Here is a 25,090-nt window from a genome sequence, read left to right as displayed (position 1 = left end):
CCAGACCCGGGCCGCCCACACCCCCGCCCTCGCCAGCGTCCGCCACGGTCCACAGGACATCGCAGGCTCCCCGGCGCCATCCCAACTAGGGCCCCCACCTCCTTCCCGCGGCCCCACATCTACACGCCATTAGCCCGCGGGGACGGCTGACTCGCCCTCTGCGGCCCCGGACCCCGCGCGGACAAGGAAAGAGTGGGCACATCACTCGGGGGACCTGTCTCGTGAGAAAAATCCTTTCAACCTCCTGCCAACTGTGAGACTTTTCCTAGAAGAGCCACATGGAGGAAAGCTTTGCGTGAGAACTCGGCTGCCGCACGCGCACACGACCCTACCTTCATTACAGCCCGAGGCGCTGCCTGTCGTGTGACCACCCGTGGGACAAACAGGAAGCCCTGAGTGTGGTCGCCACGCCAACAGCACGGGGCAACGACCCCAAAACACAGAAGGCTTTTACCCGGACATCAGTGCACACCGCTCTGCGCTTCCCAGAAAGACTCAAGACACGTGGCTACTGCTACAGGCGGGACAGTGTCGCCAGAGCATCTGCTGAGCACTGACAGGGGCAACCCCCGAGTTCGGGCGGGCCAGGCTGGCGGCCAGAAGCCGTGGCAGCAACGGGTCACAGCGCTGGCACTGGGTAATAAAATCGCATAAACGGTACAGAACAGTTACTGGAAAAACACACAACTCGTGGTAAATTGAACTTCACCTTTTTGTAATAAAAAATTAAAAATTTCTGTTGACTCTCTTTGAACACAATACAAACTAGGAACTCTTCCCCAACGGTGAGAGAGGAATTGGCGAGAAACTTCACCAGCAACTTCTAGAACCCTCCAGTGGGAGACACGCCCCAGCCAAGTCGTCTTCAGAGGCGGCTCAGGCCCAGGCCCCTCCGGTCCCCGGGCCTGGACCACGGGAGCCCCTCCGAGAGCCGCGCTCGCGCCAATCCGGGCGGGCTTCCCGACAGTCCCTCCGCACGGCGGGCCTAGCAGTCACTCTTCCAGAGCTTGATGGTCTTGTCGTTCTCCAGGGCCGCCGAAGCAATGATGTTCTCGGTCGGGTGACAGGCCGTCGAGATGACGACGTCTGGAAACGGACAGCCGACAACAGTGCCTTCCTTGGACCTGGCCCCTCCCCACACGGCCCCGCCCGCGGTGCACTCAGCACACAGAGCCCAGGGCCCGAGCGGAAGACAGCAGGGGCACCCAGCCCAGAACCCAGCCTGGAGGCTGGGGCGCCGCACAGGCCGGGGGCACAGCTGGGGGGCCGCTGTGGGTCTCACGGTGTCAACACTGTGCCCTCTGCGCCTGGACCAGAGCCCGGGGCTGTCCCCCTCCACCAGCGCTGGGCCCCAGGGCGCCCCGAGGGGCCAACTCTGAGAGTCCACCAGGGCGGGGACGGCAGATGCCGCGAGCTGCCACTTGGGGTCGGTCCGGTTAATGCGTTTGTAGCTTTTAAATAAAATGAACCCCAGAATTTTCCCTCTGGCCTGAGTGGCTTCAAATGAGCCTCTGAGCGTCCTGCCCGCACAGCAGAGAAGCAGAAGCAACAGGCCGACGGTGGAGGCCGAAGGCCGACAATGGAGGCCGAAGGCGGGTGCCGGCCTCCAGGGTCAGGCCCCGCTCCCGGGCGGAGCTGCCTTCTTACGGAAGAGGGCGTCACTCTGATCTGCTTCTCAAAGGGCTCAACACCACGCTCCGCTGAGCACGGGGCAAGAGCAGCGGCCTGGAGGGCAGAGCCCCGGAGGAGAGCCAGAGCAGCCGGAGTGGACGGCGGGCGTCCCCGCTCCCTGCACCATCTCCACGCGGGACAGGCCACAGCGCCCGCGTGGACTTTGGGGCCGGGCAGCCCGGCCAACAGGAAGAAGAGGTTAAAGGCTGTGGCCTCAGCCTGCGGAAGCCAGGACCAGACCACCCCCCCGAAAGCAGCCCCAAAACGGGCAGCGTCCCCCAGTCACCCGCGGGCGAGGAGAGGAGGCGGAGCAGGCGGCCCAAGGTGCCCACACGCGCTGGGTCAGGTTTCCCGGGGCACCAGGCGCAGGAGGGCGGCGGCACAGACGCCGAGCTCACCTGTGTGGCCCTGAAGCTTCTGTACAATCTCCTTGGTCTGCAGGTTCCAGATGTACACCAGGTTGTCCTCCGAGCCCGACACAATCCACTGGTCGCAGACGAGGGGGGAGAAAGCGGGGTCAGGGCGCACATGTGGACGGACAGTTCCCTGCACCCCACGGCACACCCGCCCCCGTGTGGGCCCTGAGCCCCTGCCCTCCTCCCGTCCAGAGGCTGATGCACGGCCCGCCACGCGCCTCGAGGCGCTCTGGGACAGAAGCTGTTTTCTCAACTCCACCGCCATGTTTGACGTTTGCCATCAGTCGCGGCTCAGCTGCTGGTCACCATCAGCTCCTCAGTCTGAGCCTGAGGGTTGGGCGAGGGCCGCCCGCAAGGGACCAGAACCCACCGGGGACCGACTCCCAGGAGGCCTCAGCGTGACAACGGAGCCTGGGGGCCCCAAGCAGGCGGGACAGGACATCCCCAAACACGTGAGAGTCACCAGCACTTTGTGTGGCGTGACTTCATTTTGGTTAAAAAACAGGAAATTCCTATTTGTTTTGTGGCTGAGAGTACAAGGCCCGTCTCGAGAAGGGGCCGGGAGCAGCTCCGGAGCTGGGAGACGACTTACCTTCCCTCCAGTGACAGAGAAATTAGCAAATATGCAGTACTTCTCATTCTTGTGGCCCGTGTACGTCTTCAGGCACTGAAACGGCCAGGGGACGTCTGCTCAGTCACGACCGCCCTGCATCCCAGGTGATGCCCCCGTCCAGGCACCTTACAGCCGACTGGACGGCTCTGAAGAGCACCGTGACCCCCACCGCACAACCCGCCCAGTCAAGCTTTAACCCGAGTCGTCAGGCAACGTGCACCAAACCGACACGACAGAGTCACTTTCTGGGCCCCTCTGGCCACAGCCCAGGACCCCGCACGACCCCTCTGCGAGCCCACGCCCGCCGCTCACCTTGCCTTTGCTGTAGTCCCAGAGCTTCAGCGTGCTGCAAGGCAGAGGGGGCGGGTCAGTGCACTCGCCCGCGGCCGCCCCACCCCCTCCGGGTGCAGGTGCCCCGCACGGCGTCCAGGGACCGTGAGGACACCCGAGCAGAGTGTGGGACCTCCAGGCATTTGTGGGTCATGGACACTTTTCTAAAGGAAGCTACTCAGTGTCCCTAAGCCAGTAAGGGGTCCTCGCTGCTGCCAGAAAGGGACAGGAGAAGCCCCGTCCAGGGCAGTCCTTCCTCCTCCCATGGGGGCCGACCCTGCAAGCCCACCTGAGGGCAGCCCACAGTGCACAGGAGGCCGAGCGCCAACCACCTCCCAGGAGGGCGGCCGATGGCCGGTGACATCTGCCCGGAAGCTTGTCGGGGGAGAAGCAGGGTGCCCGGGCAGAACGGGGAGCACCTCGAGGCCACCGTGCCTGCCACCACCCCAGACGGGACGGGCCACAGTGACCACGGAGCCAACAACCTGAGATCCAGCCCCCGCACAGATGAGCCCTCCCAGCGTGGCACCCACGTCCGGAGCCCAGCCCCAGCGGGATGAATCCTCTTTCACGCTGGGAGTCTGGCCCTTGGGGGCGACGGGCCTGGCCGCACGCCACGCCGGGGATGGAAGCACTTACTTGTCCAAGGTCGCGGCCAGGATGTACTTGCCATTCGGAGAAAACTTCACAAACGACACAGGAGGGTTGTCATCGTCTGCACGGAGCACAGAGACGGCTGCCAGCAGGGCACTGGCTCTGCCGGGAAGGGGGGCTCCCTCACCGCCACCCACAGAGGCCACCGCCACCTGTGCCGACACTGCCCCTCGCGGGCGTCCCCCAGGGCTGGCCACCTCCCTCACCCACTGCTCGTGCCAGCGTGAGAGCCGGTTCTCCCAGTGACCCCGTGACACGAGGACTTCAGGAGCGAAGGCCCTGCAGCCAGTCGGCCTCGGGACCGCCTTCCTCACAGGAGGGAGTTTGCAAACACCCTGCTAAACCGAGAAACTATCCCCCCGAGAACACAGTGGCTCGGGTGGGCGCTCCGGTTGCGTGGTTATAGTGGAAGGCATGTCATTTCTCCCTGGAAAGCACCCTGGCGACGTCACAGCGCACCCTTGCTCCCGACACTCGGGGTCAGAGCGCACACCCCGGGTGGCCCTGGGAAGGCGGGCCAGAGGCCCCGGCACCCCCTCAGCCGCTGGCACGGGAGCGCGCGCCCTGGTGGGGGCCGGCGTGGCCACGCGCCCCGAGCACCAGGCGGGGAGTGGCACGCGCATCACCACCTCAGGAGGCCCAGGCCTGCGCCCCCCACCATGCACCAGGGGCCTCTGCTCCCTCCGACTGGTCCCAGACACTGAGAATGCCCACGAGAAGCAGGCGAGGGCCAGCCGGCCGCCGGGCCACACGGAAGGCAGCCCCCCCCAGCTCGGACGACGGGAGGCAGTGCCCAGAGGTCTAACCGGGCTCCGACGGCGAAGCACCGCGGGGCTGGCCCGCCAATGGCCCGAGGTTCTAACGCCCCAGACCCGAGGTTAGAAGCGGGACGGGACTCCGCTCCCCACCACCCCTCCCGTCCCGGCCCCAGACCGCTCGCTGCTGCTGGCTGTCAACCTCTCTGGCCTCGGCTTCCCGCCCAGCGGCGGGGCGGCTGCAGGGACTGCCCGCGCTCAGCCGTCTGGGCACGAGGACACTTCCCGCCAGGCGGAGGTGGCCGCCCAGGCCTGGGTGGGGGGAAGACAGCGCGACAGACACGGGGTGATGCCGCGGTCGGGGGAAGGACGCGCGTCAGAAAGGTGGCCCCCCTCGCAGAGCAAGAAAACCACAGAGGCTGCTGTGTCCCTCCCCAGTTCTCCTGCTGAAGCCCTAGCCCGGCACCTCGGAGACAGCGCCCTGGAGGCGGGTTAAGTTAAAATAAGGCGGGGGGCGGTGGGGCGTCCCTGTCAGAGCAGGAGGTGGGGACAGCAGGAGCCCACGCAGCGGACGACCACGCGAGCACACGCTGAGAAGGCCAAGGAGCGGCCTCGGGAGAAGCCGGCCCGGCCCAGCCCTGACCTTGGACGTCCGGCCTCCAGGGAGTGGGGACGGGTCTCTGCTATTGAAGCCGCGCAGCCCGCGGTGTCCTGTCACGGTGGTCCCAGCGCACTCTCACAGCCACGCTTGTTCCCAGGACAGCCGGGGGCAGGAGGCTCAGGTAGGCGCCCCGCCCTGGCGGCCCTGCCTGCTCAACAGGTCTTTGCGACACTGCAAAGACCTTCCCGCGGAGTCAGTGACCCGACCCCTCCAGGGCTCCATCACTCCCCGTCGCCTTCCCAGGCCCGAGGCCATCCTCTGGCCACACACCCCCCCACGCCCGGCAGCACCAGCTGTCACCCGGACCACGCTGTCCTTCCACTCCGTGCCGCCCTCCCCTCCTCCCCAAGGCACAGCGACCTCGGGGCCCCTTGCCCGCATCCTCCCCGCCCACCTCTGCACCCCCAGCAGACAGGGCTCACTGAGGGCAGGGGCTCGACCCCATCTGCTCAAGGAATGACCCAAGCGGAGGGTCCCCAAGGCCGGGGAGGAAGACAAGGGTCTGCTGAGCGCGGGCAGAGTCCGAGGGTCTCGCGGGTCCTTCAGAGGACACCGCTGGGCAGCGCCACGCAAGGCCAGAAGGCAGAGCCAATCAGGAAGGAGCGGATGGGAGACGGAACCGGTCAGGAGAGGAGGAGCCCTCCCAGAGGGAGCAGGTCCAGCAGGGAGAAAGGGAGGCTTCCAGAGAACCACAGATGGAGGGTAGGAAGCGTGGGAGAAGCTGCCACGGCCAACCCGGCAGACTGTCCCTTGGGACACGGCCCCCCTGCAAGCAAGAGCCAGCAGTACTCACCGATCAGTGTCTTCAGGCACTGGCCCGAGGCGGTGTCCCAGATCCGACTGCAAAGCAACGAGCACAGCAGGTGACTACAAGCGGCTTCCTACATTCCACGGCTCTCAGTGCAGACGTTTCAGGACCGATCCGCAGCCAGTCCTGTCTCGTTTCGCCAGTCGTCGTTCACAACCACCCCCTTGAGTCCCAGGGAGCAGGATGCAGACTGCACGCATGCGCCCTGCTGCCTCCACCACAAGCAGCGTGCTCAGCGCGACGGGTGGGACTGCCAAGGAGGGCGAGTGGCCCCCGCACACCCGCGGCCGCGACCTGCGTCCCTGCAGGGCTCTCCACGCGAAAGCACACCAAGCACACGGTCCCTGGGGCAGAGTGCTTTTTATAAAAACAGGATATCGTAGGCACTTTTCTGGACGTCCTCTAGTTCAGGAGCAAGAGAACCCACTCAAAGAGCCGCTATTCCCCAACGGGACACGCCAGGTATCCCGTCGCTGCAATCTCAGTGTCTCTGTGATTTCTGCCAACACAACACCCTGTTCTGGGAACCATGGCGGTGTATTCGTGCGGACGCTTCCGGAGCACAGGTGCCCAGCGATAGGGGCGGGCGTTGGGTCGAGGGCACGCGGGTTTTACAGGTAATGGGAATGCAAGGGTTATCGCCCAAGCGTTCACTCTGTCCCACCTGCAGCCCTTCTGAGCCAATCCCGCCCTGGGGGCCGCAGTAACGGTGTCTCGGGTTTTAACACCCAGAAACAGCACTCCCCCCCCCTCACTGTTCGTTTTCTTAATTCTACTGGCAGAGAACTCAGTTTACGCTTCTCTAAGAATTTTAAATTCATTTTATCTAGTTGGAGGGGTTCTAAATCGAACCGCTTACAGCGTATCAGCCCAGGAGACGGGCGTTCCCCACCGCCAGGATGAGGACGTGCCTGGTCCCCCGTCCCCCCCTCTTTGCTTTGCGTCCCTCTGGTTACATTTTACCATTTCCTGCATACAGGCCCTCCTCTCTTGTTAATCACATCCTAAGTGCCCCAATGCTTCTGTGACTCTTACGGGGGAACTTGTTCTCATCCACTAACTGGCAGCTCCCAGGGTAGCGAAAAACTGTCAATTTGCAGACAGTGACCTCACCAAATGCTTGTCCGTGTTTTGTAACTAGCAGGCTTGGTGGCTCAGAGCCTGGGTTCCAGAGCCCGAGGTGTGCTCCGGACCCTGGCTCTGTCGCTGACCAGCTGGGGGATGGCGGGCAGGGGCTTATCCCTGCCTCAGCTTCCCAACCGAGGATCGGGGATGGCGACCATCCAGTACCCGAGTCACAGGACGGTTATGAGGCTTACATGAGTCCCTGTTTGTAAAGTACAAATACGTGATTTTTAAGTTTTAAAAAACATACACATGTACCACCTACAAAGAGATAAGTCTGTATCCAGTTTTCACACAATTACTTTATCTTCTCATCACGTTAGCTAGAAATTCCAAACAGCACCAAATGCTGAAGGAGATGGGCATGACTTTTGCCCGATTTCAGTAGAAATGGATTTAGCACGTTACCACTTACTATAAACGTGATTATTAAGTTTCTGTTAAACAGTCTGTGATATTGGCCTATTTTGCTAGAGTTTTTATTAGGAATGGCTGCTGGATTTTATCAGGTGCCTACCTGGCTTATACCGGTAAGAAATTACATGGATCTTTGCCTCCAATTTCTTGGTATAATTATTAGATTATCAATTTCCTATTGGTTGGTACATTACTACAATCGTCTCATGACTCACAAACCCACTTGGTCACGACATACTATTTTTCCACACACTGTGGACTCAGTCTGTAACATTTTCCTGGGGATTGTGACCTCAAGATTCACCAGTGAAGTGTCCTCCGTGGTTTTTTTTGGGACTAGCAATCAAGCTAGGGGAGTTAGGTCATGCTGGACCCAGAAATGAACCAGGGGGCTCCCCATCTTGTCCTGTGGTCCAGTTCCAACAGCCTTAGAAGCTTCTGTTATTTAACTCAATTCCAGTGTGAAATCATAGGGCCCATATAGTTTTCAGACCTTTAATCACTTTTTCCAGTCTCTGCCATGGTGACCCCCTTCCTCAATTTAGGAAGTATGAATTAATCCCCGTCTAAACATCCTGCTCAGAGGTGGGCCAGGCATCCTCCTGCTCGTCCCTCATCCCCCCGAAACGGCTCTTTTCCACCCCCTTTATATTTTTTATTTTTTGGCCACGCCTCACGCCTTGGAGATCAGCTTCCCAACCAGGGATTGAACCCGGGCCACGGCAGTGGAAGCGCAGAGTCCTAACCACTGGATCGCCAGGGAATCCCCATCCCCTAATTTTGTCTTGCACTTTTTTGCTCTTTTTCCTTACTTAGGCTTATAAAGGATAACCACTTTATTGGCCTTATTAAGAATACAGCTTATTTAAATTTTCCTGTCATTTTCCCCTTTCTCCACCTTTTAACTTTACAACTTTCCTCTCCTCTTTCTTTTTCTGGCATGCTTTTTTTCCCCCCTAATTTCTTTAGAAAGCTTTTAGAGGCAGTCCACAAGCAATTCTGAGAATGTGCCACACACTTAAGAAAACTAGCATTTCTGTTTACAGGACACACTTTCCTCCTCACAGGTAGCAAATACACAGCCTGTGGCATCGTTCAGCCCTGCTAAGTCCCAAGCCCCCTGCTGTCAGAGTCAAAGCAGCATGTTGAACTCACTCACAAACATTTCAGCTCCCTGTATTTCTAGCTTCTCCAAGGCAGCTTTGGGCTGCCGTGGGGCCTGGTGCCTGAGCTTTCTCAGCCTTCCCGTCAGCTCTACCTGGCTCATTTCCGTCACCGTCTCCCTGGCTGATACTCTGTCTCTGCTTCACATCTGCCTGACCCCACTTGCCCATCCTTCTTTTTCCAAGCCTTGACTCATCACTTTGTCTTAGGTGTTTCTTGAAAACAACAAGAGTCAGAAGGGCTTTTAACCCAAACCTGACAGCCTTTCTTGAGGGTGTTCAGCCAGCCCCGCCACGGTAGCACCCAGTAAGTACCCTGAGCTCCGTTTCTTCCACGGTATTTTTACACGTATCACTTATGTTACTCGAGTTTCTCTGTTTTATTTTCGCTAAATGTAGACAAATTTCTAGCCACACTGTCTTTCTCCCGCGTAGCTGGGAAGTCCTTCTCGGGGCATCGGTCCAGCCGGTGGCTGCTGCCGCCCCGTCCCCTCCCCAGGTTCCCCTCCCCGGTAACCAGGTGAGCTGTAACGCGCAACCCTCCAAGCCCAGATACCTCCTAATGCTTTATACCCACATGTGCCGAGTTAAATTTAAAACGTTTATTTCCGCATCTTCCCTCGTGTCTCTTAAAGAACCCAGAAGGCACTTACACGACCAGCGCCACGGCCACGAGCGTGACCCGCTTAGACCGGATGTTCTGCAGGAGACAGTGCCCCCACCGCCCTTCCTCCTCACCCTCCGTGATGGGACCTGTTTGCATCCACCTGCTCAGGACCCTGACGGCCCCGACGGGACACTCTCGGATGTTCACGTCAGCACACCTTTCTTCCCCCTCCCCACCAGCGCCACGAGCTTGGGACGCGCACCCTTCAGGGTCCACGGGGAGCCACGTCCAGGACAGCAGCGCCTCCCCACGTCTCTGGCTGGGGCCTCCTGCTGACAGGAGCCCACTCTCCCGGCCACGCTGCTCACCGCCACCCCGCCTGCCCAAGCCCCTCGAGGCAGAGGCTTCCGCCGGACACCCAGAGGCACAACGGTGCAAGGGGAGGCCGTTAAACGCTTGCTGACTCAACGAAGTAAAGCTCTTTCACTTACCAGAGACCATCGTAGCTACTTGAAACTATCAAGGATCCATCACGATTAAAATGAACCTGAGGATGAAGGAGCGGGAGGGGGGAAAAGAAACTTACTTTCAGAGCATCAACACAGACTGCGCCTCACCTGGACGGCCTTCTGTTCACAGACCCCCGACAAAGGGACACATACCCTGCTGCATTCTGAGCGAGCTTTAAATTCTGATTTCCCAAGGATTCTAACGTAGACCACAAGCAACGTGGATAAAACGGTCATTTTTACCTGATGTCTCAAGCAACCGTCAGTTTATTTCACGACGGAAGACTGAACCATAAAAAGAAAACCAACCCTGAAACACGTCTTGAGTATTTAAATCACTTACTACAAAACGCACCATTGAAGAGTAACAAACTTGACCAACCCAGACCCGCTGGCTCCGTGGAGAGGCCCCGCTGCCCAGAGCGTGTCTGTGGACCCGCACGGCCATGGGGGCAGCAGGACCAGGGCTTCCCCGACTTCCATCGAACAAGGCAGAAAAGTCAGGAGAAGGACGCCCACTTATTCAGAAACTCCGGAGCTTTCCCGCCCGCGTAACCCCGCCTGCTGAGCACCCCAGAATCACAGGACAGCCAGGTTACTGCTCCGAGGGCCCAGACACCAACCCCTGGGACACTCGAGCTTTGCAGACGGGGCAGGAAGGAGATCCAGGCTGCTCCAAACTCTGTGCCTGGGAAGAGGTGCAATGTCCAGATCAGGTGCCGGGCCCAGAAGCCGACCTGCGATATTTCCACACCAGTTATTTTATCTGAATGCCTAACTCTGCCCACTACAGAGACAGGCGAGATACACCTTCTGATAAAGAAACGGCAACCTGACCAGTCCCTTCCTCGTAAGTGCTCTGCCTTTGGGTTTGTCCTCTTTCTCTTTTCCAACTGCATCTCAGCGTACACAGAAGGAATCGCAACGTCAGAACTGAGAGTTCGTCATAAATTCCCATCGTTTTCGTTTGAGTCCTGGGCAGGAAAAGCCTTTTTACAACACCCCCCACCGCTGGAACGCCCTCTTTCCTGCTAGTGTTGTGTGACGCCTGTCCCATGGGGGGTCGTGCCCGGGTCAACCTCTCAGGGACGGGGCTGGGGCCGCCCGCCTGCCGCCACGGTTCAGACCAGCGTCCGGTCCTCACACCAATGACACAGGGTTCACACGCTCCTTTGCTATGGGCCGTCCCGTGTAGCAGCTCCCCCGCCCTTGACTCACGAGATGCCAGCAGCATCCCCAGGGGACAAACCCCCGTGTATCAGAAGCACCTGGAGGGCTTGTCAAAGCCCAGCGCTGGGCCCCGAGAATCTGCACGTCTTGCACACTCCCAGGAGAGGCTGGTCCGGGGACCACGCTTGGAGAACGACTGTCCAGACTGTCAAGGGGTCCGTGATGGAGCCACGTGTGCCATTTAAACTTCTTAGCCACTGCGGCAGGGAAGTAACAGGTGAAACAAACCTGACAGGTTTTTACTTAACCCAATATACCTGAAATACTATTTCAACACGTAACCAACGCTAAAAGTTATAAACAAGACACTTTTTCTTTCCGTCGCACTGAATCTTCAGAAGCTGGAAGCCTACGTGTTGCCCACTCCTGCACGTCTCAGCCTGCGGTGCTACCGCGTGTGGCTGGCGGCCACCACGTGGATGGCCTGGGCCGTGAAGAGCCGCTGTCCCTGTCCTCGTCCTGCTCCCCCGGCGGTGCTGACGGAGCCCCGCCCCCACTCACCCTGAGCCACGTGCTCGTCAGCCTCCCGAAGCCGTTTTCTCTAAAACTCACAGCAGCGGATCTCATCACACTTATCCCTCTGAACCCGCAAACTATGATCTGATCGAAGCCCCTTCGCTGGGTGATGACAAGCTGACACGGGGCCCCAAAGCCTGCACCACCAGGGCCGCGCTCCGCTCTGTTCCAGCCATGTCCGGACAGCACCGCCGGCACACGCTGGCAGACCAGCGCGCGGGTGTGAGGGGCAGGACGGCCAGAAAGTCAGTGCTACCCAGAAGGAATGGGGGGGCGAGACAGACCCCAGTGGGGACGCCAAGTCTCGACTCAGGCGGACAGCCGCTCTGAGCTCTCTGGAGGTGACACCTGCAGACGCACCGAGGAGGGAGAGAGTGGGCAAGTGAGGCAAACGCACAGGCCAGCAGCTGCGGAGATGGGGCGGGATGGATGAAGGAGACAGCAGGGACTTCAGGAAAGCACTGACATGGGGGAGTCCAGGCAGGCAGGGGGACAGCAGCTGGACTCAAGGGGGCAGAAGACCGCAGGAAGCCCACGCACCCCGAGGGCTCTGATCCAGGCCTGGCCTCGCAAAGGCTGACTGCTCGCAGACCCGGAGCTCCCCCGACACCTGCCCGCAGACGCTGTGGCACAAGCGTGCAAGGCTGTTCAACAGACGTGCCCTGCACTTCTCTCCATAAAGTGCAAGTCACAAGCCAGCGTCCACGGGGGGACGACAGAGAGTGTCGACCACCTGCAGGCACAGAGCCGGAAGGTGCCCGAGACCTTTCCGCGGCGGGCAAGCTGGAGCGGGACGCCGCTGTCCTGTAGCACCACCGCCATCCAACAACAGGGGGTGGGCTGGAAAACACATGCTTAAAAAACCAAAACACCCAGACGGTAGCTGCCAGCTGCGCGCAGTTGCCTCTGAGGATGGGAGCTCAGGAGACTCTGATTTGCTACGCGCTACGTTGCCTTTTGCCTTTTTTAAAATAAGCACATGTTACTTTTGTAAGAAACAAAGACTTTAAATATCCTACCATCGTTTGCGATCAGAGCCCCATCCCTGACCACTGCAACACAGACAGAACACTTTCAACTCATGGCCCTCACTCCGACTGTTTCCTGGTTACTTCACACGTGCCCATTTGCGGCCTGTCTGGAAGCCAGCTCGGCTCAGACCGGGCCCCCAGCGCGGAGGACAGAGGAGCAACGGCACAGGCTCAGGAGGGTCCGGAGCCCAGACCGCAGGGGCGCCTGCCCCGCAGCCGCAGGCACCGGCCGTGACACAGGGCCAGCACTGCGCCAGGCAGCTTCGACCCGCACACGGTACGCATCCCACAAGGGGTCAGGGCTCTGCCCACGGCCTCCCTGGACAAAGGCCTTTCAAGGCTGAAGTCACTTAAAGTCACTCACCTCCACAATTCTAGAACCTGAGGACCATCTGCTCGGTAACAGCGAATAAGCTGTTTGTATGTGATCCCTTCCACTTTTCAAAAAGCAAACTTGGCTAAGAAACCACTTCAGGCTCTTTGCTGACAAAGAAATACTTTGGCCGTTTGTAAATGGAGCCGTTTATGACACGCGTGTAGTTTAACCCCTGCCTGTGCATCCTGTACACTGGCGGCAGCCTCGGCCCGCGCGTGCAGCACGCTCGCGGGGCCCCACCTTCCCACCGCCTCACCCACGGCTGGGCCGCCGGACCCCGGGGCCCTCCGCCCGACCACCCAAAGGTGGCTCCACGCAACACCCGCGCTGCCCCCGCGCTCCCGCCTGTTCCGTAAGCCTCCGTGCGGGACGCCTCCCCGCCCCGCCTCCCACGGGCACGGGACCCGGAGCCCAGTCTCCGCTCGCGGCCCTGCTGTCGGGCGAGCGCCGCCAACTGGCTGGGCGGGGGGGACTCACGGCTGAGACGGGGTCCGAGTGCGCGGGCAAGGTCTTGAGGCACTTCCCCGTCTTCACGTCCCATATCCTCACGCTTTCGTCAAACTGGAGACAGAGGGGCAGGTGGCAGTGGTTCGCCAGGGGGATGGAGGGGACAGACTCCCTGGCCCCCGAGCCCCCAGAGCAGCCCAGGACGGCCCCCCGCTCACCCCCGCCCCTGGGGAGGCCCCAAACTCACAGAGCCCGAGACGATGAGGTTGGACTGGGGGTTGAAGTTACAGCAAAAGACGTAATTGCTGTGTCCCTTCAGGGTTTTCAGACACTTTCCCTGAGAGGAAGTATTGTGAGACTAAGTCATTCCCAGTGGTTATTTCTTCAAATATCGGCCGTCAGGCTAAACCTACCAGCACCTGACCCGCCACAGCTGTAAAGCCCCTCTGACGACAAGCACGGCCGCTCCCCAAACGCAGTCCCACCCCAAGCCCCTTCCCCAAACGCACATGCTTCCCAAGGTGGGGGGCCCATGCGGCTTACCGAGCTCACGTCCCATATCTTCAGGGTTTTGTCATCTGAGGCAGAAACAAGGAGGTTAGAATCTGAGGACCAGGCCACATCAGATATTCCCTGGGGGAGGAAACACACAGTCACTATCTCGGCAAAACGGGATTAGCCAGCACAAGTCAAACCCTCAACGTCCAACTGAACGTAACTAAGCAAGTCACCCCCTCTATTCGGGCTGACCATACGGACTGAACCCGCAGGCCAGGCCCAGAGGCCTGTTCTCCGTGGCTCTGCCAGGCCTCACAGTTGGGCAGAAACTCATCTAGGGAAGTCAAAACTATTTGCTTGAAAAACAAGAGGCGGACCTCCCTGATGGTGCAGTGGTTGAGAATCCGCCTGCCAATGCAGGAGACACGGGGTCGAGCCCTGGTCCGGGAAGATCCCACGTGCCGTGGAGTAACTAAGCCCGTGCGCCACAACTACTGAGCCTGCGCTCTAGAGCCCGTGAGCCACAACTACTAAAGCCCACACGCCTAGAGCCCCTGCTCCGCAACAAGAGAAGCCACCACGATGAGAAGCCCGCGCACCGCAACGAACAGTAGCCCCCGCTCGCCGCAACTAGAGAAAGCCCGCACACAGCAGTGAAAACCCAATGCAGCCAAAAATTAATTAACTAATTTTTAAAAAAACCAAGAGGCAAGTAACCACCCCAAAAATTGGGGGCAGGGAGGTTCAATCTTAACCTGACAAGCCCGGGAGATGGGCCCCAACCCACATCCAGCAGCAACTTCGGCCCAGGGTTGAGACCTACCAGCTTGTGACCGGAGATGGTTTTCTCAAATTTCCCATCGTATGCTCCCCAAATCTTAATGAGTTTATCTGCAGCTGAAAAAAAGGAATGAAAAGCAACCGAGCTCTCCAGTCATCCAGGGGCCAAAATCTGGGCTGCCCACAGCACACGCCTCCCCCAGGGAGCTGCGGTCCTCGGCACCCACCCCCAGGCCGCCCCCCTGGCCCGGGCCCGTCCCTTCAGAGTCACAGCCGGCACAGGCACATCGAGGGGACACGCAGGGAGGCCCCAGGGGTACCTACACGAACTCGCCAGCCACTCCCCGTTCGGGCTGAACTTCACGGAGGACACAGCTTTCGTGTGGCCGGCCAGGGTGAACTTCAGAGCGTAGTTTGGTTTAACAGGTGTGGGCTGTTAAAGAGAGAGTACTAGTCAGCAAAAAGTAACCACCACTGTCCAAACCCACTGATAGCCAGTGTGCAGCTGGCGCCCAGGCCGAATTTCACGCTCACACCTACCCTGTGACGGCGCTTCCCAGAGCCCTCGTCCAGCGGGGTGCACCCACCTAAACCCGGGCTCCGCGCGTCCCCTCACACGCCCTGCCTCTCCTGAAGCCCCTGTCACCCAGGCTGCCCTCCAGGCAGTCCCCTGCCGGTGCAGCTGGAACCCCCGGCAGCCCCAGCCCTGCTTCGGCAGCCCACCCACCCGAGGTCAGGCTCCCCGACGCACACCTGAAGGCCTGCGCCCTTGGTGAGGGGCCCGCCTGCCGCCTGCGGTCTACAGGACGGGTTTGCACACCGCCCTCCGCAGGGAACTGTGCGGCCAGGGGCGAGCTGCTGAACAAGAGGCGTTTCCCGGGTCCCACACAGACTCTTACGATCAAGACCAAGGATGTGTACTGCTGGTGAAGCCCCCTCCCCAGGTGACAGGTTGGGAATCCCCGACACGGCCCACAATCAGCACTGGTTGGGAACGTGGTTTGGAGTAAAAACTGGCAATATTTAAGTGGGGGCGAGGAACAGAGTTCCGGGCTTGAAATATTTCCGAGGGTCTCCCAGCCTTCGTGCCCTGGCGGTTCCCCAGGAGCCCTCAGGGACGCGCCTTGCTCTGCGTGGCCGATGACGACGGGGTGGGCTGTGCTCGGGCGGCCTCGGCCTCGGGCTTCTTCTCCTCGGTTGCCATGGCTCTGCAGCCCACCAGGCAGGGCGACGCGGGTGGAGAGTTCACAGCTCCGAGTGGAAGACGCACAGTGGCAAGGGCTGTCTGCTAATCCAAACCTACAGTGGGGGACTGAGGCCAACAGACAAGCCACACTTCAAAAATTAATTTCCAGGAAAAAGAATTTTAAAAATCTGACCACCTCACTGAGCCCTGTAGCAGGTGCCGTTCCAAACTAAGCGTCCTCTGCACGTAACTCCTCGCTAGTCCTTTGCACGTAACTCCTCGCTAGTCCTTTGCACGTAACTCCTCGCTAGTCCTTTGCAGGTAACTCCTCGCTAGTCCTTTGCACGTAACTCCTCGCTAGTCCTTTGCACGTAACTCCTCGCTAGTCCTTTGCAGGTAACTCCTCGCTAGTCCTTTGCACGTAACTCCTCGCTAGTCCTTTGCACATAACTCCTCGCTAGTCCTTTGCACGTAACTCCTCGCTAGTCCTTTGCAGATTCTGTGCTGCTCTCGTCCCTTCTGTCATCAGACTCCAAGACCCACCTTCAGGGCTGCTTCCTGTTTTGTCACCCGCACATCTGAAATGCAGCACAGCCCAGGCAGACAAAACGTAATTCTCTTCAAAGAGCCCTTGATGCATATTTTAAAAAAAAACCAAATCAACCAAAGACTTCTTGTCAGGAAACAAACACGCCAAATTACAGGAGACTGAGCTACAGGGTGTAGAAGTTTGGGAACTCATCCAAATCCTTAAATGCATCCCAAGTGATGCAAAAGTGCTACCAGGGCTTCCCTAGTGGCGCAGTGGTTAAGAATCCGCCTGCCAATGCGGGGGACACAGGTTCGAGCCCTGGTCCTGGTCCGGGAAGATCCCACATGCCGCGGAGCGACTAAGCTCGTGCTCCACAACTACTGAGCCTGAGCTCTAGAGCCCGCGAGCCACAACTACTGAGCCCACATGCCACAGCTACTGAAGCCTGCACGCTTAGAGCCTGTGCTCCGCAACAAGAGAAGCCACGACAATGAGAAACCCGCGCACTGCAACGAAGAGTAGCCCCCGCTCGCCACAACTAGAGAAAGCCCGCGCACAGCAACAAAGACCAAACACAGCCAAAAATAAATAAATTAATTAATTAATTAAAAAAAAAAAAATAGTGCTACCAGCCACGTTTGAAAACACAAGAGCAGGCCCCAGTGGTCCACACCTCCTGGGGACTCAAAGGTCACCACGTGTAGGCTGCAGACACAAGGCTGCTTCCAAAACGCTAACAGCCGAGAGGCTCTCCGTCCCTGGTGAAGCAACGACAAGACACAGCCAGAAAGCACAGACTGGAGCCAGCCCTGCCTGCTAGAGTCGCCAGCGCTAGCCTTCCTAGAAGCAACCTGAAGTACGCAAGGACACTCTGCAAGCAAACTCACTGCAGAGGAGGGAAAGAGACTGCAGCTCAATTAGGTTTCAGCATGAAAACGGGAACCCCTCAAATGCTGCATGGTAAGAGACTGGTTTCCTCTATCACAGGAATAGACTCCGCGACTTGGACACGTGGCACAGAAGCACACCAGGTGACCCTGAAACAAGGGAAGGCGCCTTTCCAGAAGAGAGTCACCAAGACATCCTGCAAGCATCACTGGCCAGCCAACTCCCGGAAGCTGGCACCACCGTTAATCCAATGCGTTCACACCTTGTAAATTCTAGCTCGGAGCTTAAAACTGGAAGCTTGCACAAGCTCCTTGTCACACCAAGGCGGAACAGAAGCCATCAAAAAGAGCACATCCCGAAGTCTTCATCCAAGAGGAGGGGAGCGAAATCACAATGCAACACAGCTGCGCAGAGCACCCGTGAGGCCACAGCCGGTTACCTGCAGCAAGGATCCCGGCCCAGGAATGGATCCGACGGCACGCAAAGCCCAAGCAGTAGGGTGGGGGAGGGGAGGGGCAGGTCAATAAAGCTGCCGGGGGGCAAAGTGCTAGCACAAAGCTGGTGCTCAGGAAACATTGCCTACCTGGTGATTATCTTTAGCGCAAGCAGGCCGTGCCAATTAACCCAAGTGCTGCCTTCCCCTGGGTGGGCTGGACAAGTGGGGGGAAAGGAGCCAAGGACGAGAGCTGGATGGTCTGTTTCACAGAATCTAGCATCTGAGAAAGGCAGACCACAACTAGGGCTGAGAGGAGGGAAGCCCGGGGCTCGTCCAACCTAAACACCAGTGGGAACTGAAGAGGCTCCATCTGGGGTGGAAAGGGCAGCCCAGAGGCCTGAGCAGCTCCTTCTAGAGTAAACATCAAGACCCACCAGGAGGTGTGGTGTGACTCCCGCAAACTTGCTGCCCTCAGGTGAGGAGCAGGGGATACATACGATAGGTGGTCTTACAGAAACGGTGCCCAACCCCTCCCAGCTCAACCCCTGCCCAACACTTCAGCCAGCAAAACATTAACACAAAACATCAACACAAAAATTCAGCAAACTTTTAGAAATACAACTTCTCGGCTCAAGGTTTGGAGCCGGCCTCCAGATCACTTGCGACCTGCTCCCTCTTGGCACCTAGGGGAGCCACACCACCCAAGGCTGAGCGTCCGAACTTCTTCGGAGTGCTCTCCCGGACTGCTGGTAAAATGCAAATTACTAGGCTCCACCCCAGAGACTGGGCCCCTAGGTGTGGGAAGACGGGCGGTAACGAGGCCCACTGAGAGCGAGGGAACCCGGCTCTCCGCACCCCACCTGGGTTCTCAGACACGCGGGCGTTCTGGCTTACCTCTCCGCCTCCTACGGGGCCGGGCCAACCTCAGAGGCAGTGTCGACAGCGGACCTGGGCGGGTAGAAACGGGGTGAGAGGGCTACCAGGGAGCATCTTCCACATCCCCCAAAATGGCTCTCGCAGGCCGGACTGGAAGGGGTCTGAGACTCCACAGCAAGAGCGTGGTGGTCTCTCCCTTCATGCCGGCAGCCCCGCACCCCTGGGGCCCCGGGCTCGCGCGGGGGGAGATGGGGCCTGGCTGCCCCCGGCTGGGGGTGAGCAGCAGATTAGGGTGAGGGCGCCTCTGCAGCAGAGAAGAGCAGACAGCGCGCCGCATCCAGGCACTGGATGTCTCAGTGGCTCAGGGGTCTTTCTCTGGAGGCAAAGGGGGGACGCACGCCGGCTGCAGGAGGAAATCGCAGTCCCGGGGCCGGGGGCTTGTCACCTGACCGCTGGGAGTGGGAGAAGCCGGGGGTCCCCGGGGCTCGGCGGTCCGTGCGGGTCCGTTTGGGGCGGGTTCGGGTCAGGGGAGGGGGCCGCCGGGGCCCGGGCGCTTGGCGGGGAGGAGGGGCGCAGAGCGGGCGCCCGGAGGCGAGGCGACGGGCGCAGAGCTTCTGCGCCGGGAGGCCCGGCGGGGCTTAACCGGCGCCGGGCCGGGCCCGCCGGAACACGTGCGGCGGCGGGCGGCGCGGGGGGCGCCAGCGTCGGCCCCGGTCCCGCGCCCCCGGGGCGTGCCTACCGGCCGGGCGGTCCCCACTTACCTGCCGGGCGGTTGGGGGACGGGGGCGGGCGCTCAAGGCTTCGCGTTGGTAGCCGCCTGGGCGGGAGCCGGGCCGAGCTCAACTAGGCGGTCCGGGGGAGCAACAGTGCGCATGCGCGTGCGCGTGGGGCGGGGGCTGCCGGGGCGGGGCAAACGCACAAAGCCGGCCTCTCGGAGGGCAGCTACGGGGAGCGGAGAGGAGCAGAACGCCTCGGCCTGGCTCAACGCCTTAAAGGGACAGTGTGCTGCCCGTGCCTCCTGCTTACAGGCGTTAACCCAAAAGGTGGCCGGTTCCGGCCCTTCTCCTGCACTTTCTGAAAACTGAATTAGAAAGAAGATACCTACAGGAAATGCTCATGTGCCCCTCGATTGTTCACATCCTGAGCTCGCCCTGCAGCAGCGCCCAGGGAGGAGAGAGCACCCCGCCCCCGAGATTCGCGGGGCGGAGTCGGGGCCCTAACGTTTCTCCTGGGCTGGGGCACCTGGGCGGTCGCGTCCCTCCGTCCTCGCGCCCGCTGGGGAGCGGCGGCTACCGCGTCCAGAGCGTCCGACCGGCCCCGGCGGTGTCTCTGCGCGGAGTCTCCATTAATCTCGGGACACCCCCGTACAGGGGCCCTTACCTTCCAAGTTTGAAGCGAAGAACCTGAGCTCCAGAAGGTTCAGAAGCCGGGCTCTGGGAGCTGCGTCCCCCGCACTGCGCCCACCAGCTCTCCCGCAAGGCCGGCGGCCGGGTTATCCGGGTCTTCCCGATCCCTCCGTGCAGAGAGCCCGCGGGGCTCCCTCCTGAGCCCCCAGCGCGGAGATGCGAACAGTCACTGCGTGCGGGCTGCTCTGCTGTCTGCAGGGTGATGGCCCAGACAGGTATTATCACCTCCAGTTACAAGTGGGGAAGGGGAGGCCCGGAGAGGAGGGCTCAGGGGCACAAGGAGAAGCCGGAGCCGGCGTTCTGGCCCCAAAGCCTGCGCATTCTCACCCCACTGCCGTACTTCTGCTACCCACATAGGTCTTAGAGTCGTGGATGTTCTCTGCAGCCCCATTCAGGCCCGTGGGTAGAATAACGTGCAGTCTCTTATTTCCCAACTAAAAATGGGAACACCAAATATGACACAGGAACCCGTGCAAACAAAAGGACAGAGCATTTTAAATGGAAATACCCAGGGAACAAGTTTTGTGGTTGTCATAGATACAGGAGCCACGATCGACAAGCCGACTGGAGTGCCCCTCCCAGGAAGGATGCGGGGGAAGCAAAGTCCCAGTCTGGCCCCGCCTGGCCGGATGTGGATCTCTGTGCCCTGGAGCCCTAGTCATCTTGGGCCAGGTGCCCTGGAGCATGAGGCCTTGACTACCAAAGGTAACAAAATCAGCTCGGGATGAAGAAGGGCATCTGCATCCACCTGGCTGCCTGGGCCAGAAACAGAGCGCATTACGTAGACCCCTCCCTCACCTCTCAGACAGCTCTTATAGCCACCCTCTTCCCTCCCTCCATTCCTACCCCAGTCCCACCTCCCAGCTGGCCTCTTCCAAACCTCTCCAAAGCACTGTCAGAAGAACTTATAAAACCCCAGGTCTGATCTGTCACTCCCCAGTTTACGACTCAGAGCCGGCTTCCCATTGCCCTCGGGTCCAAACCCAGTCTCTGCTGGCGGGGTTTACCAGACTGGCCTCCCCCTGTAGCCTAGTGCCACCCCCAAACTGTGCACCCCGGATCCCAGCCCCAAATCGGAAGTACTTCCTGACCCTGGAACTCAACTCAAACCAGGCTCCCAGGTAAATTGGTCTTGCCTTCCTCCCCCACCTCCCCCAGGAGATAGAGCCTTCCAGTTAAAATGAGAAAATCTTCTAAATCTGTTGAGTGTTTTTGCGGTCATAGCTAAAATCCTGAAACCAAATAACATAGCAAGTAAAGCAATTTAACAAAAGCAGGTGATTTGTTTATTGTCTTAAGTTTTAAATCCTTTTATAACCCTCCCCAAATGCGGTCAGGCTCAGAAAAATCACAAGTGGAAATGGAAGGGAGAATAAAAACTAGAGAAGGAGAAAACATTTTGGAGATTTGTTTTTTTAGAACATTTATAACTGTGCTTTGGCCAGTGGGAGCTAATTGGCAAATGAACCTGTTTCCGTGAACGATTTTTATAAATACAACGTATCTCCAGGCTGTCCCATCAACCAGACAACCCGATCATGTCTGGGCACTCTCCCGACTCACCCAGGTCCCTCCACCAGGCTCTCCTGCTCCTCAGGGCACCCTTCCCACCGACAGCCAACGTCCATCCACTTGGGCTTCCTCCCCCGAGCCCCAAACCTGGTGAGTCTTCCTGGCTACATTTTCACGGCTCCCACCTCCTCCCCAGCAGAAACACTCTTCTTTCATCGTAATTCCTTGTTCAGTGTCTCCTGGCTGAGCTGCGTCGGGGTCCTCATCACAGCACTCTGGGCAGGTGGCCCAGGATGAGAGGAGTAGCACCTGCGTGCTTTATTCTTTAATAAGTTTGTTACATATGTTACCTGCCTGCACCTGCACCTGCACCTGCACAGCAAGCCTGTGAAGTAAGTGCCTTTATTCCTTTTCACAGTGAGGAAACTGAGGTTGAGAATAAGCGAGGTTGAGAAGCTTCCCAAGGACCCATAGGCAGTAGGCGAAACCATGGAATTCAGGGCTGGCAAGGCAGAGGCTGCACTCGCAACCACCAGACTACACAATACACAGTGGTGCTTATCGGATGGACGGGTGGATGGATGCATGGTGGGTGGATGGATACATGGACAGATGGATGGATAGATGCCTGCATGGTGGATGGTAGGGTGGATGGTGGGTGGGTGGATGGACGGATGTATGAACAGCAAAGGAGCAACCTATGTCAACGGGAGCAGTCAGCAAGGGTCTATGGAAGTGGCAGAGCTGAAATGGAGAACATCACCTTCTTATAGGACTTGAAGCTTTTGAAAAACCATATTTTGTCACCTAGTGATAAATATTTCATCAGGGACGGAACTCGATCAGGGCTTGCCGGGAGGTGACAGAGGAACAGATGATGCGGCAGACGTGGCAGGAAGGCTGTGACGCTCCCCACAGCGGGCAGGACGCTGGGTGGGCAACACTGGCCCTTTAATGGCCAGGCCCAGAGCTTTGGATTCCATGGCAGTTGATGAGGGAGGGTCGTGGAAGACGCCCAGGACCCAGGGCCTCCAGGCACTGCTCACCAGATTTCCTGACTGGACGGGCCACCTCTGCTGGGCCACATTCCAGGGAGCTGCTGACGCTGCCCGGAGACCCCAAGGCTCCTGCCAGCCAAGGTCAGTGGGGTTTTGTGTTAAAACTCCTTTTCCCCTGGTAACTACGCCAGGGCAGCTGGTTTGGGAGACTCTGTCCCCCTTTTCCCTCCCTGATCTCTGCTCTCCCTTTCCCCACACCTCCCCGCAGTCCATCAGGACAGGCAGTTGCCCCTCGACCCCTGGGGCCCAGCGGCCCTCAGCTCTCAACCCTGGTGCCCAGAAAGCCACTTCTAGTCCTAACTGCCACCCTCCTTCTCTTCCTCCCCTGGCCTCACTTTCCTGGGTACAGAAAGAGCAGATTAGACAGCAAGAATACCAGCTTTTGACATTGACAAGATTTCTCCTGATGTCAGCGTCCCTCCTTCCATGGCCTTTGCCCAGTGTGGCCCCCAGCCCCACGTATCCTTCCTTGTCTCCCTTCCCCCTCCCACTGGCTAGGAAGCACCCCTGCATGGCCTCCCCTCCTGGTGCCACCCTCCCTGAGGTCAGCCCTGTAGGTTGCCCTCCCCAGGGAGACTGACCATCCAGTTTGCCTGGCACTGTCCTGTTTCAGAACTGAAAGCTCTCATCCCCGGCAGCCCCTCCGTCTCAGGGAAGCGGGGACAGTCACCTGAAACCACCTCCACTTCCATCACTCCTGTGGGCTCATAGGAGCAGGGGTGGCCCGTCTGGGCTGAGATGCCTGCTGGGAGGGGACACAGTAGGGGATAGACCCTCCAGAAGAATGGATCCTGGAATGTTCGATTTCACTTCCAGTTGGATTTAAACCTACCCTCACTTGTTGGAAAGTCCCCACCACGAAACCCCTCTGCCGCGAGCCTCCGCCTGGCTCCAGGCCTGGGTGCCTCCGGGTGGGCCTTTTCCAGGTGGAGCTGGGTGCTGCCGGCACCGGTCTGGCCCAGAGCCAGGCTGGGCGGAGCGCCCGGCAGGAATCCGCGGAACGCGGCTCCCACTTCCAAAGCCAGGCCCCGCCTGTTCCGGTCTGCAAATGGTCTGCAAATGGTCTGCAAGTGCCCCTCCCCGCCTCGGCCTGGGTGAACTCCCCCTGCTTAGAGAGGGTCCCAGCAGCGAGAAAAGAAACAGCTCCTGTGACAGGCAAGATGGAAATCAGAGGCCCCAAAAGCCAGGGGTTTTTTTCCAAAGGTTTTAGAGTTTTTTTCCGGGTTGGGGGTGGGGGGAGGGGGAGCCGGTGTGGATTGTGCAGCGGCGGCTTATGGGGCCCTTTATAAGGGATGTGGATTTGGCTGCTGGTCTCCCACAGGTGTTTCCCAGTCCTGTCAAACTATTTCCGTTTGTCCCTGTTATAAAACCCACTGCAGCTGCCCTTCCTGAGCCCCTAATGTGTGCCTTTCTGAGTCCTCCTGGCCTGAGGATTATAAACACGGTCTCCTTAAACCCCAAACGTGGTGGTAAGCTATTCTGAGGTTCACAAATAAGGAAAATGGAGGCGCAGAGGGTCCCAAGGCCAGAGCGAACGGCAGAGCTGGGGCCTGACCCCGCCCTCGGCCTTGAGTCTCCCGCGCGTGCCACCAGCCGCCCGCCGTTCTCCGTGCGCAGATACGGTTTCCACGTAACTGTAATCACAGCCACCCCGCAGTCACCCTTCCTGCTCAGCGCCTGTCGCGGCCTTTTCCCACGTCACCCCGCGCAGCGCTCTCCATCCCCTTCCCACGGCCGCCGTGAGCCCCGCGCTGCACGCTTGGGCGGTTGCCAGGGTTTCACGTCTGCAAATTGTTTCTGTGGGATAAGATCCAGGAGCCCGACTGGGTCGCAAGTTGGGAACATTCTCGACGGGACACGTAACCCAGGGAAAGGGTGACCTTCGCGTGGGCGAGCGAGCATGCCAACCCGGGTGCGCCCCTCACCCGGGTGCTGGAGGGCACCCCAGGGCCGCGGAAGGGCGCGCGGGAGCCGCGCAGACCCAGCGCCCGCCTTTCTGGGTTTCCCACGGCTCGCTGAGAATTCCCTGACGAGGAGCAACCAGCCTAAAATAGAAAAGCTGACACAGGGGAAACGCCAGGGGCCGAAGTCTGTGCCCAGGCGCTCTGGCTGCAGCTGCCGGCACGCTCCCTCCAGCCCTGGCTCCCCCGAGGAGCCTCGGTGCCCCCTCCATCTGCGTCCCCACTTGCCTCCATCCTCGGGGCCTTTAAATCCCCCTGCCAACAGCTAAGGGCCTCGCATTTGCAGGCACCGTGGGCAAGGCTTCTCCAAGGCTGGCCAGCAGCCAGGGCTTCCTCGCAGCTGTCTTCCTGTGTGAGCCTGACCTTGGGGGATGGAACTGGCGGCAGGGAGGGCCACCCCACTCCACCCACACCCGTTGCCAGAGCTTCCAGCTCCCAGCTCCCAGCAAATGGGACAGGCGTTCCCCACTGTGGGCCCGCTTTGGGAAGTTGGAGCAAACTCGAAATTGGGGCCGACTGGCGCAGTCTGGGGCAGAGGAAGTGGGGCGTGGAAGTCCTGGCTAGTTCTAATCCCAGACATGAATTCGTGTTAAAGCTGTCCGGGGACCAAAGAGGAGGAACCACAAGG

General features: G+C 59.5%; 1 protein-coding gene and 1 long non-coding RNA gene across 3 annotated transcripts; one reads left to right on the top strand and one right to left on the bottom strand.

Annotated features, from left to right (window-relative positions):
• Window positions 1–698: 698 nt before the first annotated feature.
• Window positions 699–19,408, bottom strand: WDR5 (WD repeat domain 5). Of its 2 annotated transcripts, XM_061199671.1 has the most exons (16): window positions 19,287–19,408; window positions 18,544–18,597; window positions 17,797–17,863; window positions 15,731–15,919; window positions 14,932–15,040; window positions 14,651–14,724; window positions 13,873–13,962; window positions 13,577–13,666; window positions 13,360–13,443; window positions 9,712–9,767; window positions 5,894–5,940; window positions 3,670–3,745; window positions 3,013–3,046; window positions 2,680–2,754; window positions 2,070–2,157; window positions 699–1,086 (listed from the first exon to the last, which is right to left on the bottom strand). In XM_061199671.1, exons 4-16 carry the CDS (start codon window positions 15,809–15,811, stop codon window positions 986–988), a joined length of 1,005 nt encoding a protein of 334 aa, XP_061055654.1. In that variant the 5' UTR covers window positions 15,812–15,919; window positions 17,797–17,863; window positions 18,544–18,597; window positions 19,287–19,408; the 3' UTR covers window positions 699–985. The 2 variants fall into 2 exon arrangements, with proteins under 2 accessions (XP_061055654.1, XP_061055653.1); XM_061199670.1 differs by lacking the exon at window positions 17,797–17,863.
• Window positions 19,409–19,765: 357 nt separating this feature from the next.
• LOC133098166 (uncharacterized) lies at window positions 19,766–21,204 on the top strand. Its single transcript, XR_009702117.1, has 2 exons — window positions 19,766–20,146; window positions 20,469–21,204. It is a non-coding gene; the product is annotated as an uncharacterized LOC133098166 (long non-coding RNA).
• The last annotated feature ends 3,886 nt before the right edge of the window (window positions 21,205–25,090 follow it).

The sequence above is a fragment of the Eubalaena glacialis genome, chromosome 9 (genome assembly GCF_028564815.1).
Source record: "Eubalaena glacialis isolate mEubGla1 chromosome 9, mEubGla1.1.hap2.+ XY, whole genome shotgun sequence".
NCBI lineage: Eukaryota > Metazoa > Chordata > Mammalia > Artiodactyla > Balaenidae > Eubalaena > Eubalaena glacialis.
Note: the sequence above shows the minus strand (reverse complement) of the source record. Positions and strands in the feature narration are given on the sequence as shown.